The sequence below is a fragment of the Rana temporaria genome, chromosome 2 (assembly GCF_905171775.1).
Source record: "Rana temporaria chromosome 2, aRanTem1.1, whole genome shotgun sequence".
Lineage (NCBI taxonomy): Eukaryota > Metazoa > Chordata > Amphibia > Anura > Ranidae > Rana > Rana temporaria.
The window spans coordinates 309,742,532-309,759,948 of record NC_053490.1 but is presented as its reverse complement, the minus strand read 5'-3'; the positions used below and the strand labels follow the sequence as shown (position 1 = coordinate 309,759,948).

At 42.6% G+C, this 17,417-nt stretch overlaps 1 protein-coding gene across 3 annotated transcripts; it reads right to left on the bottom strand.

Annotated features, from left to right (window-relative positions):
• Positions 1-2,012: 2,012 nt before the first annotated feature.
• LOC120927001 (serine/arginine-rich splicing factor 3) lies at positions 2,013-15,831 on the bottom strand. 3 transcript variants are annotated; one of them, XM_040337371.1, is made up of 6 exons: positions 15,656-15,826; positions 9,669-9,876; positions 8,529-8,663; positions 5,099-5,137; positions 3,610-3,696; positions 2,013-2,218 (listed from the first exon to the last, which is right to left on the bottom strand). In XM_040337371.1, exons 1-6 carry the CDS (start codon positions 15,678-15,680, stop codon positions 2,191-2,193), a joined length of 522 nt encoding a protein of 173 aa, XP_040193305.1. In that variant the 5' UTR covers positions 15,681-15,826; the 3' UTR covers positions 2,013-2,190. The 3 variants fall into 3 exon arrangements, 2 of the variants coding, with proteins under 2 accessions (XP_040193305.1, XP_040193306.1); XM_040337372.1 differs by having other exon boundaries at positions 15,685-15,826; XR_005747017.1 differs by lacking the exon at positions 2,013-2,218 and adding an exon at positions 5,868-6,328 and having other exon boundaries at positions 3,644-3,696; positions 15,656-15,831.
• Between the last annotated feature and the right edge of the window lie 1,586 nt (positions 15,832-17,417).

The window sequence follows — 17,417 nt, the reverse complement described above, 5'->3', positions numbered from 1 at the left end:
GGAGAGAAATAGAGCACAGCCCGGCATCCAGGAGCCGTCCATCTGCCTATCTGGAGACCATCCCCCGAGCCGGGGCCGCGCTGTATTAAGTAATGTTGGCTCAGGCTGCAGGCTGCTCCAGCTCCTGCACGGGGCTCTCTGCACTCTGCACACACATCCGTACCAAGGCTGAGAGAGAGAGACAGCCTATACACAGCAGCACTGTGCCCAGTCCTAGTGCCATCCCTGTGTACTGCTAGAAGGATGGTGGTGGCACCAGGACAGACCTGCTGGATGCTCCTCTTACTGCTGTTACAGGAGGTGTATGCTCTCTGCAATTAGTGAATGGGCAGCTGGTTGTGCTCATTGTCTCCTCACCACACTCATACAAGTTTTTGGAGGTGACAGGGTTAAAAAAAGAGAACCTGTCACCTCCAATTGCTATCACAATTGCTAAATTATTAAAATAAATAATTAAAAAGTAAATAAGAAAAATATTAAAAATAAGAAAATGATCCAAAAATAAAAAAAGTAAAACAAGCTACAAAAAAAAAAAAAGTGATAAAATAAAAAAAAAAAAGAAACAAGAGGCAGCAATTCGGGGCACAGTGAGAGTATGTTTTAACATACAATTATTTTAAAAAAATATGCAAGTTTTGGTTTCGGCCTGACTTTTTTATTTATTTCGGTTTCGTTTCGGTTCTGAAATTTCCATTTCGGTGCACCACTAATATATATATATATATATCTCTCCCCCCCCAGATTTAGTGGGGGGACCTGCCCTGTTGAACACCTCCCTCAACAAAATAACCAATTCAGAGATATATTAAAACATTATATTAACCAAACATTGTATACAGTATTTTAACCAAACTTTAATCCCAAAAAGAGAAGAAAAAAAAATGAAGTCACAGGGGGGTTAAAAGATTAAGGTGAGGGAAGGAGCCTGGAATCTGTACATCAACAATGTTACATTTACTTTATGTTGCTTGTAATCTTTACAGAAAACAAATGCAAGCCGCAATATTGCCTTCTGCTTCTACTAAGAGAAAAATCATAGATTTACAGCTCAAAATATTAAAAAGCATACTGTTGAATACCAAGATCTTCACATTGTGCCTGTGTAGACTACAGTTCTCCATATTTAAGGGTTAAAGAAACTAGGTGCCAGATGTGTCATTCCTCTGGATTGGTAGTCCAAAGCTGCTCAGTGCTTTTGGCCAAACATTAAATCACATGCTATAGTCAAGCATCTAGTGGCCATGTAGTCTTGAAAGTGATCCACACCATTTCTAGCATGTGTCCTAGTGCAATCTTGTATGACAGCCTGCATTTGGATAGCGACTACATGCAAAAAAAAGCAGGTCAAAGACACCAATTTAATGCATGGAGAAAATATATTTGGGGGAGGGGGTGTGTGTGTGTGTAACAGGACTGAAGAATATACCCTTGAAAAAAATGCCAGCGTAAAACTATATTACTCTTGCAAGCAATTACTTAAATTTAAGGACCCTTGTATATACACACACACACACACACATACAAAAATGATTCCGTAATTCTAATGGGGTGTATTCCAGATCTTATTTAGCTCACTACAGTCCAGGGTTTTGCTTCTTGAATAAACTCAACTGTGTACTTTTAGAAATTGTAAACTTAGATCTGCAAATGATTCAAAACAAAAGTGATCATGAGACTGCCAACGATGGAATGCCATACCCAATTCACTCAGTCACAATGTAACATGTTAATACATTTTAGTATGCTTACAGTAAAGCTCCAGCCAATTTTACATCACTCAACAGTCCAATTTATCAGGATTAAGTATAGGACATGCCTCAGACCAAGTAGCATGGATTACTCATGTAACAATGCAAGAGTTGTACCCTCTAGAAGCCAATGTAGCTTGCAGTAAACAAAGTAGAATGCTTTATGTTATGCATTACAATGTTTGGGTATGGTACATTTCAAATAGAAATAAAGCTGTATAACAGAAATATCAGGGTTCGGGCAACAAAAACTGAATTGTAACATACAGTATAAAGTTAGGTTTATTTGCCAGTTTTTCTGTCTGGAAACATAATAGAACCACATTTTCCATCACTTGTTACAAGACAAATACAATGTGAACACCTAATAAAAAAAAGTTTAAAAAGCATGTCAAAAAACAAAAATCTTTCCATCATCTGTACACAGTTGAAGGCAGCCGTGTTATTTTCTTTCGTTTGACCTGGAACGGCTGTGAAGGAAAATAAAATAATGTTATAATAAAGATTTAAAAAAAAAAAAAAAAAGTATGAGAGAGATATACATACACACACCCCATCTCTCGATAAGGGTTTCTCTCTAGCTAGTGCCGATATGCCGATTTTTGTGGCCAATATTTTGGCCAGTTGGCACAGACAATAGTTTGACTGAATGCTCTGCAGCACCACGTATAGCGAGACTGACAAATTCCATGTGAGGTGGGTGGGACCCAGCAGCTATCCAGCCAATGATTGGGCTCTTTAAGAAAGGGGCAGGCAACATACACATAGCGGCCCACCCAGATCCCATCGGCAGGGGTTGGATAGCTGGTCCCGACATTCAGACTCAATTTTGACAGCTCCTCTCTCCATACAGTTTCACACACTGTGGCGCTGCTCTGCACTGCCAACAGTGTGGCAAAGGGAGGAGGATTCTCCACACTCTGCTGGCAGAGGGATTGGATAATCGGCCAATGGCAATTTCTCCAAAATGGCCCTGTGAAATTATATATATATATATATATTTTCTCTCCATCTCTCAATACCCCTTGCCTACGGGAAACAATTTTGTGGGTGTTTTTTTTTATACAAGTCTCAGCACATGCCACAGGGCAAAGCAGGGTGCATCTCAAAAATCCTAAGGGCCCTTTCACACAGTGAGGAAGTAATGATCTGCCCCGTGAACCTCTGTATGCTCTGGGATTGCTCCGTTGATCCCCACTGAGCTGGCGGATGACAGGGTGGTCCCCGCACACGGCTCTCCCCTTATGGGGGGATTGGATGAACAAAGACCGTCTGTCCGTGTTCATCCAATCCCGATGACGGAAAGAAAAATAGGGTTTTCCTCCGTCCGGAGGAATGCGGAGGCGGGCGAGATCGGGTTTCAGCGGATGATCATCCGCTGACACCCACGATCTCATAGGGACCAATGCATGTCTTTTTCATCCGCACACAGATGGATGAAAAAGCGGACATACGGTCCGCAAGTGTGAAAGGGGCCTAACAGTTTACAAATTGTAGATGTTTCAAGCACCTGCAAAACAATGTGATTTTCAAGTACCAATAAGCGCAGTCGTTTTAGCGGCACTTTTAACCACTGCTAGCAGTCAAATAAGGGTTTAAAGGCACCCGTGTTGTGTCACTTCGGGAGAGTTTCCCATTCATTCCCAACCGCCCTAAAGATGCTGCTTGCAGGACACCTTTGCCAACAACCTGCAAGTGCACCACCCCAGTATGAATGCACAAGGCTTTCACACTGGGGAGACATGAGATTAACAGAAGCCATTTTTAGCGCCAAAATGCCTGTGTGTAAGGGTCTTCATATCGTGCAGTGTGTAATCTTCACTTCAAGGTTTGTGCACTTCACAATATCACTACAAATTACCTTCTAGATCTAGAAAATGAACGTGATGGTTTGTGGTTCCTTTCTCTGGACAAAGATCTCTCTCTTCTACGATCTCTAGAAAGGGACCTAAAAAAAATAAAAATACATGAAACTGAAAACTACAATTTTAGAAACAAACACTCCATAGAGGATTCATTAAATAATCCAGTTAATTTTGGGACCAAGAACCAGCATCATCAGTAAAAGGTTCGATAACACACAGGCTTGTTCATAAGTTCAGGTTGCCATGCATTTTGTTGAATTTGAGAATGCAGAAAAAGTCAGAGCATTTCAATCAGCACACAAATTGAAACTGTCCTGCACAGCAACACACATTAAAAGCCATTTCCAAATGTGATGAACCCGTCCCCCCCCCCCCCAGATCCACTTGTGAACAGCCACCGCAGTTATACTGCAGCAGGTTGACTTGGCTTTACAAACCGCTGCAGGTGTATGTCGGCTTGTACACGGCGATCTGTGGGCACGTGTTCCCATTGGCCAGCGGGGTAGCCAGTTAGTGGGTCTGGCCAACTTTGTTGTCCAGCGATCGTCCCCTGCAGTGACAGAACGGGGATCTGCCATAGTAAAAGCAGATCTCTGTTCAAACAGGGGTTGACACAGATCCTGTCTTTCTGCTATGCAGGAAAACTGATCTGTGTGTTCCAGCCAGCCCATACAGTTGGAACACGATGAGGTAACACATTAAACCCATGGAACACAATGAGGTAACACATTAAACCCATTGATCGCCCCTGATCTTACCCCCCTCCCTTTCTTGCCAGTGTGACGACACCAGAACACACTGGTCAGTGTTCATAGTCGTTGACTCAGTGTCGATCAAAAGCTTGTTTCCAGCATGCCCATTCGGCCAGCTTCTTTTGGACAAGCTGGTGTACACACGAGCCAAATGTTGGCCGGTTGCTGTTGTACCAGGTTTGAAAAAAGGAATTCAGTAGTATTTAAAAAAAAAAAAAAAAAAAACTCTACATAGTGATCCGTTGATATGTAATGGATATTATAAGGCAGGGATAAGCAATTAGCGGACCTCCAGCTGTTGCAGAACTACAAGTCCCATGAGGCTTAGCAAGACACTGACAGCCATAAGCATGACACCGAGAGGCGGAGGCATGATGGGACTCGTAGTTTGGCAACAGCTGGAGGTCCGCTAATTGCATATCCCTGTTATAAGGCATTAAAACCAATAATCCTGAATCTAATATCTGCCTAGATATAAAATGCAAGAATCACATCTTTGCAAAATGAGGGGGGGTAAAATTATTCATTTCTACACCCCCCCGATGTCAACCATGCATGCTCAAGTCACTTGATTACAAGACGCAGAATTGCTGGTGGTTGACCTATAGACCGTTGGCAACCAAAAAGAGTCATTTGTTGTGATAAAAAAAAAAAAAAAAAAAAAAAAAACACATACTTCTCTTCATCTTTAGTTTATTGCATTAGGCGCACAAATAATGGATAAGAACCTTACCTACTACGGCTACGGGAAAAGCTCCTTCTCCTTGGAGATCTAGTGCGAAAGAAAAAAAACAAAATTAAGTTTAGTCCTTGATGCGGAACATAGGAGTTTACCTAAATCCGCTCAGTGAAGACCAAAACAATTTATACCTACGTACAAATATAAACCATCGCTACCACCTAGAAAGTTGGGAAGAGAAACTGGAAATGGAGAATTAAAGTTGTCAAAAAAACTTCCACTAAGGGGCTCATACTTGTCAGCCTGCTAGCTGTGGACTGTTAATCTGAACACCACTTGTGAACCCAGACTGGCTTGGGAAAAAATAAATAAAAAAAATCCTCCACTCATGCAAACCTGGTGACCTTAGTAGAAACAAAATGTGCATGCAGTATGCACTTGCAAAATTAGGGAAATTTGGAAAAAAATTAAATAGCAAATCTGATTTTGGGAACATTCAGCAACCTATTACAGTCTCAAAATGTGTTAGCTAAATTGAATGGTGGGTTAGTAATGAATACCAAACATTTAAAGATGATAGATTACTTACAAAACCTAGAGCTGGGACAGCCATCATGTACAGCCCATACACTGACCCAGGTTCAATCATAAAAAGATTTGTCTATCACTCTTAAAAGCTCCAAAGATTTTAAGCAATCTACCTTCAAGTTTATGCACAGCCAGCCTTAGATTGAGCAAAGTAGAAAAATTACCTTCTTACAAAAGCTGCTTAAAGTCTAACTTAAACCAGCAGAAAACTCTGTATAAGCAGGAAAAAACTTACTAGTTTTTGGGGTTTCAACAAGCTAGAAATGGCGAAGATGCCGGACAGGTGGCCAAGTAGAATTTGTAGATAAGTTTTGCCAGGTGTTGCGTTGAATTTAGATGGTTTGCGAAGGGGGATGATGTGGTTTTTCCTGCTTTTTTGGTTAGCCGTAGGCTGGTGCTGCAGTTGTTGTGAAGACATTTTGTCAAAGTTAACAGCTGTGCAGATTGGCCGGTAATGTGTGGGCGCTGAAGGTGGGCTGCTGCCGAGTTTTGGTTAAGGTTGGAGAGTAGGAAGGCTGAGTGGACAGCATGCTCGGTAACCAAAGTGCGGTGCAACCTGATGACTGGCCATGCCTGGGTCATGTGATACGACACCAGCCAAGCTGAATGGGGCGCGCTGGTCACATGACGCTGAAAGGGCTAGTTGACTGTCTAATGTAGACCCAGAGGGTGGTGAGAAGAGACATGATGGTGACTCTGTAACGGGTTTCATTTTTATTAGATGGACCAAAAGTACACACAAAAGAAATACAAACAAAAAAAAAAAAAACAAACAAAAAACAAACCATCAGTATAACTACCTACTTTTAACTGATGGTGTATACTTAAACTGTATCTTTCAACTATTAATTTTAAAAAACTACAAAGTATTAATAAAAATAGACGAGTCTGACAGAAGCAAGCATGAAAACCATAGATGGACCTGATAGAGACAAAAGCTGCACACCAATTAGCACTCTAAAAATTACACTTATGACCGTTGGTCATCCTAGTGCATTAAGGGGGCCCATTCACATGATGCATAAAGCAATGCATTTTTGTGCATTACGGTACCCTGCACCAAAGCAACCCTCATTCATTCTCAAAAAAGCTGGCAGTATACCTTAACGCACCTGCAGTTTCAACAATTCAGCACATGCAATGTGTGTTGTGATGTGCTTTACAACAGGTGCCAATCTAAATAAAAAATGTCGAGTCCTACTGGGCGGCAACATTCACCGCAGTAACCTATTTTTACTGTGACACCAGTGTGAAGGGGCTCTAAAATGTACATGCTTGCAACATAAAAAGGGGATAAAAAAACAAAATAAAAATAGCAAAACACTGAAAGTATGCTGCTCATCTCCTGATAAAAATGTTTACCCAAGAACAGAATCTAGCAAAGCTTTTCAATTAAGGGCCCATTTATAAACACATAGAATATATATACGCCATATTTCACCACAGGTGTCTTACGCAACAAAAAAAAAAAAAATTGAGGCAAAAAGGCGACACAAAAATAAATACGTTTTTTTCCATGTAAATCTGGTGAAATTTTGACTTTTCCCCCTCTTTATAAATAGGCCCTTAAAAAAAATCTAGTTTTGTTAATGTCTCCATACACAGAGGATCCCTCTACACAGATCACAAAGAGCTGCATAAGACCAGCTACGTTTTGATTTCTGAAGAGAGAACGTTTATCAAAAGATCTGAGAATATCTCTCCTCCCTGCAGTCAACCCAGTGACTCATGTTAAAGCTCCTATGATGCAAACTGATTAGTGCAGATCTACTACACAGACAAGCCTGAATACAGGGATTGCAGCAAGACATGTACCCATGTGCAATATGGTGAAGGAGAGAAATCTTCCTACTGTGCTCTCTGCAGAGACCAAATGCACTATGTTTCCCACACAGTGGCACTGAAGTACACAAAACAAAACCAGGAGGTTATTACAAAGAAAGATTTTGCAAACCAAAACTGGTACAAAGAATTAAGGGGTAATTAAGGGGTAATGTAAAAAACATTACAGTGAACAAAATTTATATAGTTTTGACTATGTAAAAGGATGTGCAACAACGCAAAAAATAAAAAAATAAAAAATTAAATAAAAACCACCACACACCCATCTATAGTAAAAATAAGATAGAGGATTTCTGTTTACTTAAGTGGAGGTTCACCCAAAAAGTTTATTTTTAACATTAGATTGATGCTCATTTTGTCAAGGGGAATTGGGTGTTCTTTTTTAAATCGAAGCAGTACTTACCGTTTTAGAGAGCGATCTTCTCTGCCGCTTCCGGGTATGGGGCTGCGGGACTGGGCGTTCCTATTTGATTGACAGGCTTCCGACGGTCGCATACATCGCATCACGATTTTCCAAAAGTAGCTGAACGTCGATGCGCAGGCGCCGTATAGAGCCGCACCTACGTTCGGCTTCTTACGGCTACTCGTGACGCGATGTATGCGACCGTCGGAAGCCTGTCAAATAGGAACGCCCAGTCCCGAAGACCATACCCGGAAGAGGCGGAGAAGATCTCTCTAACACGGTAAGTACTGCTTCAATTAAAAAAAAAAAAAAAAAAACACACACGCCGATTCCCCTTGACAAAATGAGCATTAATCCAATATTTAAAAAAAATAAAAAAATTCGGGTGAACTACTGCTTTAAGCAAAAATTTGTTTCACCTAGTCACATAGTCATTTCAGAATTGACAAATTATGCCTAGGTAAAAGCAAAAGGGAGGGAAACCATTACATTTAAGCAAGCTTAAAGCATGGGTAACTGGCACAGCACTCTGAATGGATTGCAGCATTTAAACACACCATTAAAATAAACAGTTTCTCAAGAGATGATAGGACTTGCTCTTACAAAGTTTAAATACATATTTATAAGTAACATCAAAGTTTAGTATAATACCTGCGTCTTGGAGGAGGACTCCTCCTACGGTAATCATCCCTAGGCCTCCTGTTCCAAGATGGCGGAGGACCGCGATTACGGCTTCGTTTTTCACCATTCGATAATTCAACCCTAACGCGACATCCACACATTGTCCTGAGAACAAACACACATGCAGTTAAGTATGAGAGAGATATTTATATATATATATATATATATATATATATATATATATATATATATATATATATATATATATATATATATATATATATATATATATATATATATATATCAGACCTGTGCCTTCTCCTTAAAGCGGGGGTTCACCCTAAAAAAAAAAAAAATGTTTTTCTACCATGCCATCCAGCATACTAGCGCGAGCTACAGTATGCCTATTTTATTTTTTGCGCCGTACTCCCAGTTTAATTTCAGACTCCACATGGGGAGTAGGCGTTCCTATGCAGAGGGGAACGTGATTGACGGCCGGCTATGGCGTGTCACGCTTCACGAAAATAGCCAAAATAGGACTTGGCTCTTCACGGCGCCTGCGCAGTCAGCTCCTAGTCTGTGTGCAGGCGCCATATAGCGCCATGAACAGCCGAGTCCTACTCCGGCTATTTTCGGGAAGCGTGACGCGCCATAGCCGGCCGTCAATCATGTTCCCTCTGCATAGGAATGCCTACACCCTGCGGGGAGTCTGAAACTTAAGGGATTAAACTGAGTACACGGCAAAAAAAAAAAAAAAAGGCATACTGTAGCTCACACTAGTATGCTGTATGGCATGGTAGAAACTTGTTTTTTTAGGGTGAACCTCCGCTTTAAATTGTTATTTTAGCATATCACAGGCACCCCCAAATGTACCTACATATCAGATACCCAGAATGCCTACATGCTCTAATATGCATTTCCAGCAGGAAGAGGGGTTGGTAGTTTGACCAAGCACATATTAGCACACCTAAACATTCTGAGCACCCGAGGTGGTTTCCCTTCAGAAACAAGACAGAAAGAGTAATGCCTAGATTCACTTTCCGAGGGAGACGGAAAAAATAAAAAGGCAAACCTACATCTTAACAGATTATGGATACGTGCAAACAGCATTACTACACATGCATAGCAAACAAAGAACAACCATTTTGAAAGGCAAATTAAGGAAATTACCGTCCATCAAGCTCTCTAACCGCATCAGCTGCATCTCTAGGATCTTCAAATTCTACGAATGCAAAGCCAGGGGGATTCCTGGCAACCCACACGCTACGAAGAGGTCCATAGTAGCCAAAAGACCGCTCAAGTTCCGTTTTATTTCCATTGTTTCCAAGATTTCCTACATAGACTTTGCAGTCTAGCGGACAAGAGTCACGGTGCATGGCTGTAACAAAGACAAAGAGGGTTGTTACCACGTTTTGGATTTCAGTCCTACAACATGCACAGAAAATGATGCTTCAGTAAATCGGCAAGATAATAAAAATAAGATATCCATCTCAATTAGAGTACATTGCCAGGCCGAGTTTTAGTCCCTCACCAAGATAAAGTGCAACTGAGCACTTTCTTGGCATTAATTTTCATGAACGTCTCGAGACTAGCAGTTACACTCCAGGTAACCCACAATACAGAAATGTAATCACTTATAAACTATTAGTGATTAATTGCCTCTTGACAGGCTTACAAAGGTAGATCAAACAATTGCAGACTTATTACACACTGTCCAGGGATCACCACCATTTTAAGCATCTTTGAGCAGGACAGTGCCAGATGCTGCTCAAAGTGAGCATTTCTGCAGCCCCTCCCCCACCCAAGCAACAATGATGGCCACCTCTGGCACAGTCAGTCACATGGGGACTGTTGAAACGCAAATTTTTACAGCAGCCAGTAAACTTCCCAGCATATTATCCTATGTGTCCATGCACACACGGCCATTTTGCATGGGTGGTTCTCTGTGTGGAAAAAAACAGAACTAGTTGGCTTTAACTACTTCGAGACCAGCTCATGCCGATATAGGTCGGCACTTTAACGAGGGCTAGCTACCATAACCCCAGTATCTTTTTCAGTGAGCAGTCCGGTTTCAGATCAAAGTGGTTTCTGCAGCTGGATCACTTACCAGCTGCGGAAGAGGGGCCCCCCCGCTGCTCTCTGGAGCCATCAGTAGCGGCGGAGGCGATCAGGTCCTCTCTTTGGCATGGAGACCATGGCAGCCACCCGTCTCTAGACCATTGCAGGGCGGAAGCGACGTCAAAACGTCACTTTCACCCATAGCTCTTAGAGACATATTTTTTTTTTTGCATTTTAGTGTAAATATGAAATCCGGGGTCTTTTTGACTCCAGAACTCATATTTAAGAGGTACTGTCACACTCATTTCCCTTTTCTAAGGGATGTTTACATTCCTTGTAGTAGGAATAAAAAAAGTGGCAATTTTTTATTCTAAGAAAAAAAAATTATTTTATTTATTTAATTTATTATGTTTAGGGGGCTCCAAGTAATTTTCTAGCAAAAACTTGTAAACACCAATTCTCAGGAAGAGGCTCGGTCCACAAGTGGAGTTTTTTCAGTTGTAAAAAAGCTGGCTATTTGGCATTTATCAGCGTTTTTGAGCCATATGCTTGTGGGAGTGTAGTTTTGCTATATAATAATAAAAAACACGCTACAGCAAAACGCACTCTACAGCCAACGCTACTGGAATTTAAAGCATCCAGTGTGCATGAGGTTTTAATGGGAACACACAACAATGGAAGGCAAAGGACCTGCCAATTATCCGACCACGAAAACCCACCACAATTTTCTCCATCCCCCTCATAGGAAACAAAACAATGACGTAAGGGAGAGGTTGTCTCCCCCCCCCCCCAGCAAAACCAGTGAATAAAACAAACCTGGAAAAAAAAAAAACTCTAAAATGTAATCTTGTTGAAGCTGCTGTAGCACTCGGCCCTTCCTGGTGTCAGGGGTCAAGACTCAATAAGACACCATCTGCTGACCTCTACAACACCACAGGGCAGTGTTGTGCCATACCACACTTTGAAAGGTTGGCTCTTGAAGCTTTATCAGCAAGTGAAGATTGAAAGTTAACCACATACACTATGCAATCTTCATTGGTTGGGCATTACAGGCACTTCCTCATATAACAGACCTGGTAAATCTAAAAAACTGGCCATAAACTACAGAATAAGACTGTCCAATCTCTTTTGTGTTCCTCATATACACGTTACAATCGGGTCATACAATCAACTTCAGGAGTTATCAAGGCTACCTTGAAAATGTATATAATCAATCCAATTTGCACTCAAATGGGTAGGCCCATACACTACATAGTTGTTCTAAAGGAGATTGTAATTCATGTGTGGTGAGCTTTCCATTTACCAAAACTATGTAATATGACAAATCTAAACAATCATAAGAAATGATCACAAATCAGAAAGACCCCTGCACTACATAGTGGTTAATAGAGTGTCGCCTCACTCACTACCAATAACTTTTTTATTTTTTTTGATGGATGCTCAATTTGATCAAAATGGCAAACAATTGAATAACCATAACCTCCTTTCAGGTTTTACCTTGGATCTCATTAAACTAATATTTTTTTTTATCAACCTGCTGCATGAAGATTCACTGTTCATGAATACAATCATATTTTGATCGATTACATTCTGAGATTACACTGTGGAAACAGATGCAATTGATAAATTGCAACTGTAAAGTTATAATCCAGGGTTTGACAAATTTGTTTGGAATCTAGAAGCCAGCTAAAAAAGTTAGGAGCCAGAAAACGCCCCCTGTCCCGATGAGCTTGCGCACAGAAGCGAACACATACGTGAGTAGCGCCCGCATATGTAAAAGGTATTCAAACTACACGTGAGGTATTGCCGCAATCGTTGGAGCGAGAGCAATAATTCTAGCCCTAGACCTCCTCTATAACTCAAAACATGCAACCTGTAGATTTTTTTAAACGTCGCCTATGGAGATTTTAAAGCGTAAAAGTTTGTTGGCATTCCACGAGCAGACGCAATTTTGAAGCGTGACATGTTGGGTATCAATTTACTTGGCGTAACATTATCTTTCACAATATAAAAAAAAAATTGTGATAAACTTTACTGTTGTCTTATTTTTTAAATTTAAAAAGGTGTATTTTTCCCCCCCAAAAAAGTGCGCTTGTAAGACTGCTGCGCAAATACGACTAGACAGAAAGTATTGAAACGATCACCATTCTCTAGGGTGTTAGAATAAAAAAATATATATATAATGTTTGGGGGTTCCAATTAGAGGGAAGGAGATGGCAGTGAAAATAGTGAAACATGACATTACAATTGCTGTTTAACTTGTAATGCTTAACGCCCACCACCAGATGGCGCCAGCTCACAGAAGGAAGAGCTTGGGACTTCACAAGGCCGCGGCCTCAATTACTGGCCGGCGGGGGAGCGCGGAGACACAGGATCCTGTGCCTCTGTGCGCGATTGCGGCAGCCAGTAATTGAGCCCGCGGCTTCGTGGCCTTGTAGGCCACGGCCTCAATTACTGGCGGGCGCCAGGTCACAATTACATTGATATAATCTCCATTAGATCTATGTAGCTGACCTGCCCAGTTGTGTATATATTGAATGCATTGTTTCGGTGGGAACTTGTATTATAGTTTCGGTGCAGCGGCCCTCCTGAGTCTCTTCCTCCTCATTGGCTGAGACAGCAGTGGAAGCCATTGGCTCTCACCACTATAAATCTCAGGCAGTGTGAGAATGAGGAGGGGGCAGGGCCAAGCTCATTGTGTTAAAGCGGTCATAAACCACTGCACTTTTTTCCTTACACCCCTTTCACACCGAGGAGTTTTTCAGGCGTTTTTTCCGCGCTAAAAATAGCACCTGATAAATATCTCCTAAATGATGCATGTTTAGGAGATATTTACACTACCTATAGGTAAAAGCAAAAGATGGAAGTTTACTTCCTCTTTATAGCGGAGCTCCGCCGTATTAAAATATTAAAAGCCAGCAGCTACAAATACTGCAGCCGCTGACTTTTAATATTAGGACACTTGCCTGTCCTGGAGTCCAGCGCCGTCAGCAGCAGAAGAGCGATCGCTCGTCACACTGCTGACCTCTTTCGCCATGCTCGGTGAGGGAACCAGGAAGTGAAGCATTGCGGCTTCACCACCCGGTTCTCTACGGCGCATGCGCGAGTCCCGCTACACCGTGCTCACTGGTCCCCGTTGTGTTCTGGGAGCCATGTGTTTCCCAGAACACAACGGAGGGGGACAGGATCTGACATTCTGTCCGCAGTCTGTGCGGCCGGTGCATTGCCATGAAATGAGATTTGCCATGGAATGAGATGGTCCGCCTCCATCTCATCCTATTGGCTCACTCATGTCACGTGACAAAACATCAGTCACAGCTAGGCTATCATAGGGAGAGGATCTCCTCTCCCTGTGATAGCCCCATAGCACTGTCAGCGGCGTGCCTCCCGCCAGCGCTAAGTACACCCCGCGCCCGCAGCTCTACTCCCCAATTAAGTACACCCCGCGCCCGCTCTACTCCCCCGCAGCTCTACTACGCTACCAACTACGCTAGGTCTACTGGGCTGGTGTTGTAAATACTGCGCATGCGCAGGTTTAAGCTACTAACGTAGCCAACGCTAGGTCTGCGCTAATAGCGTAGTTAGTAGCGTAGTAGAGCTGCGGGCGCAGGGGACGGGGAGTAGAGCGGGCGCGGGGTGTACTTAGCGCTGGCGGGAGGCACGCTGCTGACAGTGCTATCGGGCTATCACAGGGAGAGGAGATCCTCTCCCTATGATACCCTAGCTGTGACTGATGTTTTGTCACGTGACATGAGTGAGCCAATAGGATGAGATGGAGGCGAACCATCTCATTCCATGGCAAATCTCATTTCATGGCAATGCACCGGAAGTGGGTGCAAATACCCGTCTTAAGACAGGTATCTGCACACCCTCCCCCCTGAAAGGTGTCAAATGTGACACCGGAGGAGGGTAGGGTTCCTATGAGAGGAAGTTCCACTTTAGGGTGGAGCCCTGCTTTAATGCATGCAGAGCATCAGGCAGGGAGGGGCCGGGAACGCTGCTGAGGGACCGACAAAAAAAAAAGGGGGGGGGGGCGCCGGCGCTGCTTTGTGCAAAACCACTGCACAGAAAATGTAAAGTGTATGGCAAGCCTTAAATGCCAATTCGCACCAGACGCAGATGGGTGCATATTTTAACTGCATTCTAACCACATACAGTCCAAAATCCAGGTTATCCTACGGACACACGTGCAGTGAGAAAATGCACATAAAGGTCCAAAAAAGGAAGAAGCAACCTCATTGGACAAATGTGGCTAGAAAAAAAAAAAAAAACCTCACATTATACTTAATATTTGGTACATTTTCGGCATCCTTTTAAAAAATAGGCCAAAAACGTGACCCAAGTCTATGGGAAACTGTGGGTGAACTGCAGTCAAACCGCAGTGGTGTGAAACACACCTTAGGTGGGATTGTATAGTGAATGGTACCTAGGCCAGAATAATGAGTGCATAGTCATAGCCAGGCTGGTCTTCACTCATTGCTTTAAAATGTGTGTAATGGTGGCAGAGCCCACATCAGCTACTAAAGCAATGAGGAGACACCCAGGACACTTCCTCCACATGAAGGAAGAGCTCAGAGAACACATTACACATGAACATAAGCAATGAGAAGCAGTGACTGTGGCTTAATAAAGGAAATAAAACATAAATATGCACTGAAGAAAATAAAATAAAAACATAATTAATATGCATGCGCACACACCCCCTCAAACAAAGCATCCTCTTCCCCACATACATGGCACGCAGCCAGGCAGAGCTGACCACACACTGTACAATCCCACGATAGAAGGGCCTGGCTGCTTACTTCCATCGTGAATGAATGAATCCAGCTTCGGTAAATACTGTACAGTACATGGGCAGCATTAAAATGTTTGTTTTTAAAGCAAAAGCCTCATGGCCATTGATAAAGATTCCCCGAGGTAAGGTATGGAGGAAATGAGGAGCCATTACACACATCGCTTCCCGCTCACACACAGAAAACAAAATGGCGGCCTGCCTTTGTCCCCACACACACTCATACATACATCCCCACAATAATACACCAGGCCCGCCATTCAAAATACGAGTAATGTACAGAGAGCACGGTGCGATCATAACGTACGTGGTGTTTTTTCCCTCATCGTCATTTACCGCTTTCGTAAGGGGGTCGGGATCCGTAGCTCGCTCTGGACTCCAGTATGTAAGTCTTCCCGCTTGTAGTATGCCAGACACAAAATGGCTCTCCAGCCCAGGAGCACTTGTGTCTCTAACAACCCACCTCTGACGTCAACTGAGATCCACCAATACTGGTGAGGCAGGTGAAAAGAGGGAGGCGGGTGTAGCCGCGCCCACTCTGGCGGGTAAGAACGGGGCGTGGAAAGGTGCGGCGGCCATGTTTGTTGAGGGAATAGGTGTTTGTTTTAGATTGTCGCGAAAGAAAATGGCGCAGGGGTCTGTGGTGGCATTAGGCGTATAATATTTGTACGAAACGAGTTTATTGTTTCCTTGTTCTTCACGTTAAATGTTTTTTTTTGTTTGCTTAGTACTGCGCGTTTATCGTGGGGAAGCATGGTACAATTAAAGGCAAATTCTGAGGAAATCTTTCGAGGGGATCCTGCAGAGTCAGCTGGTTTTCCGAGTCTGAGTGTAGCATAGCCCCCAACTGTCCCTGATTCTAAGGAACTGTCCTTCATTCGATATTAAGCCCCTCTTTCCTCCTCATTTTGGTCTCATCTATATAGTTGTATATAAAAGAATCTATTTGTCTTTCAAAAAGTACTAAACCTTTAATCCACTTGCAAAATTGTAAATGTTAAAAGCCAGTAAAAAGGAACAGTAGTGGTAAAAAAAAAAAGTACTTGTGGGTTTAACCAATATTTTTTTGTATAATTCTCCTTTGGGCCCGGTTCACACTAGTGCCATGCCAGACATTGCATGTGATTCGTACCGCATTGCTGTTCAGATCACATGCAATGTCTCTGCGATGCAATGTCTCTGCGATGCAATTTCAGCCATACAAACTATGGCTAAAATCGCATCACATTCGCACCAAAATGGTGCAGGACCCTTTTTTTTGTCCGCACTGGAATCTAATCGCATGGGTGTTCACACTTATGCAATCCGATTCCTGCACCATTTCACAGTTCGCACTGCAATCTGCTGACCAATCTGGGTGTGTAGTTAGCTTTAGGCTGCATTCACACCTAATCGCGGCGTTTAGTCCCGCGAATTGTGGCGACAAATTGCGGCGTTTTGTACCGCAATTTGCGGTAACACAACGCCGCAATTTTAACCACCAGGTCTACATCTCCTATGCCGAACGCCGAAGCCGCCTGAAAAAAAGGGTCCGGGACTTGTTTTGAGCTTCAGGCGTTCGGCGTGGAGATGTGAACCATCTCCATAGAGGGCAATGGTATTTCTCCCCTCCAGCGTATCGAGCGTCGGGGCGTAAATACGCCTAGGTGTGAATGGAGCCTTATGCCGCGTACACACCATCACTTTATGTGATGAAAAAAAATGACGTTTTTAAAAACGTCACTTTAATTGACTGTGTGTGGGGGAAAACGTCGTTTTATGTCTTGTAAAAAACGACCAAAAAAAATTGAAGCATGCTTCAATTTCATGTGTCGTTTTTCAAAACGTCAACTTTTACTTCACAGAAATTGACCGTGTGTAGCAAAAAACGTCGTTTTCTAAGACGTTTTTTCATCCACGCATGCCCAGAAGCTACTTATGAAGCAAGCTTCAATGGTAAAACGTGGTGGAACGTAACCTCGCTTTGCAAGATCATTGTGAGAAAACAATGGTGTGTAGGCAACTTCGTCTTTGAAAATTGAAGTTTCAAAAACGTCATTTTTTACTTCACAGAAAGTGTCGTTTTTTTT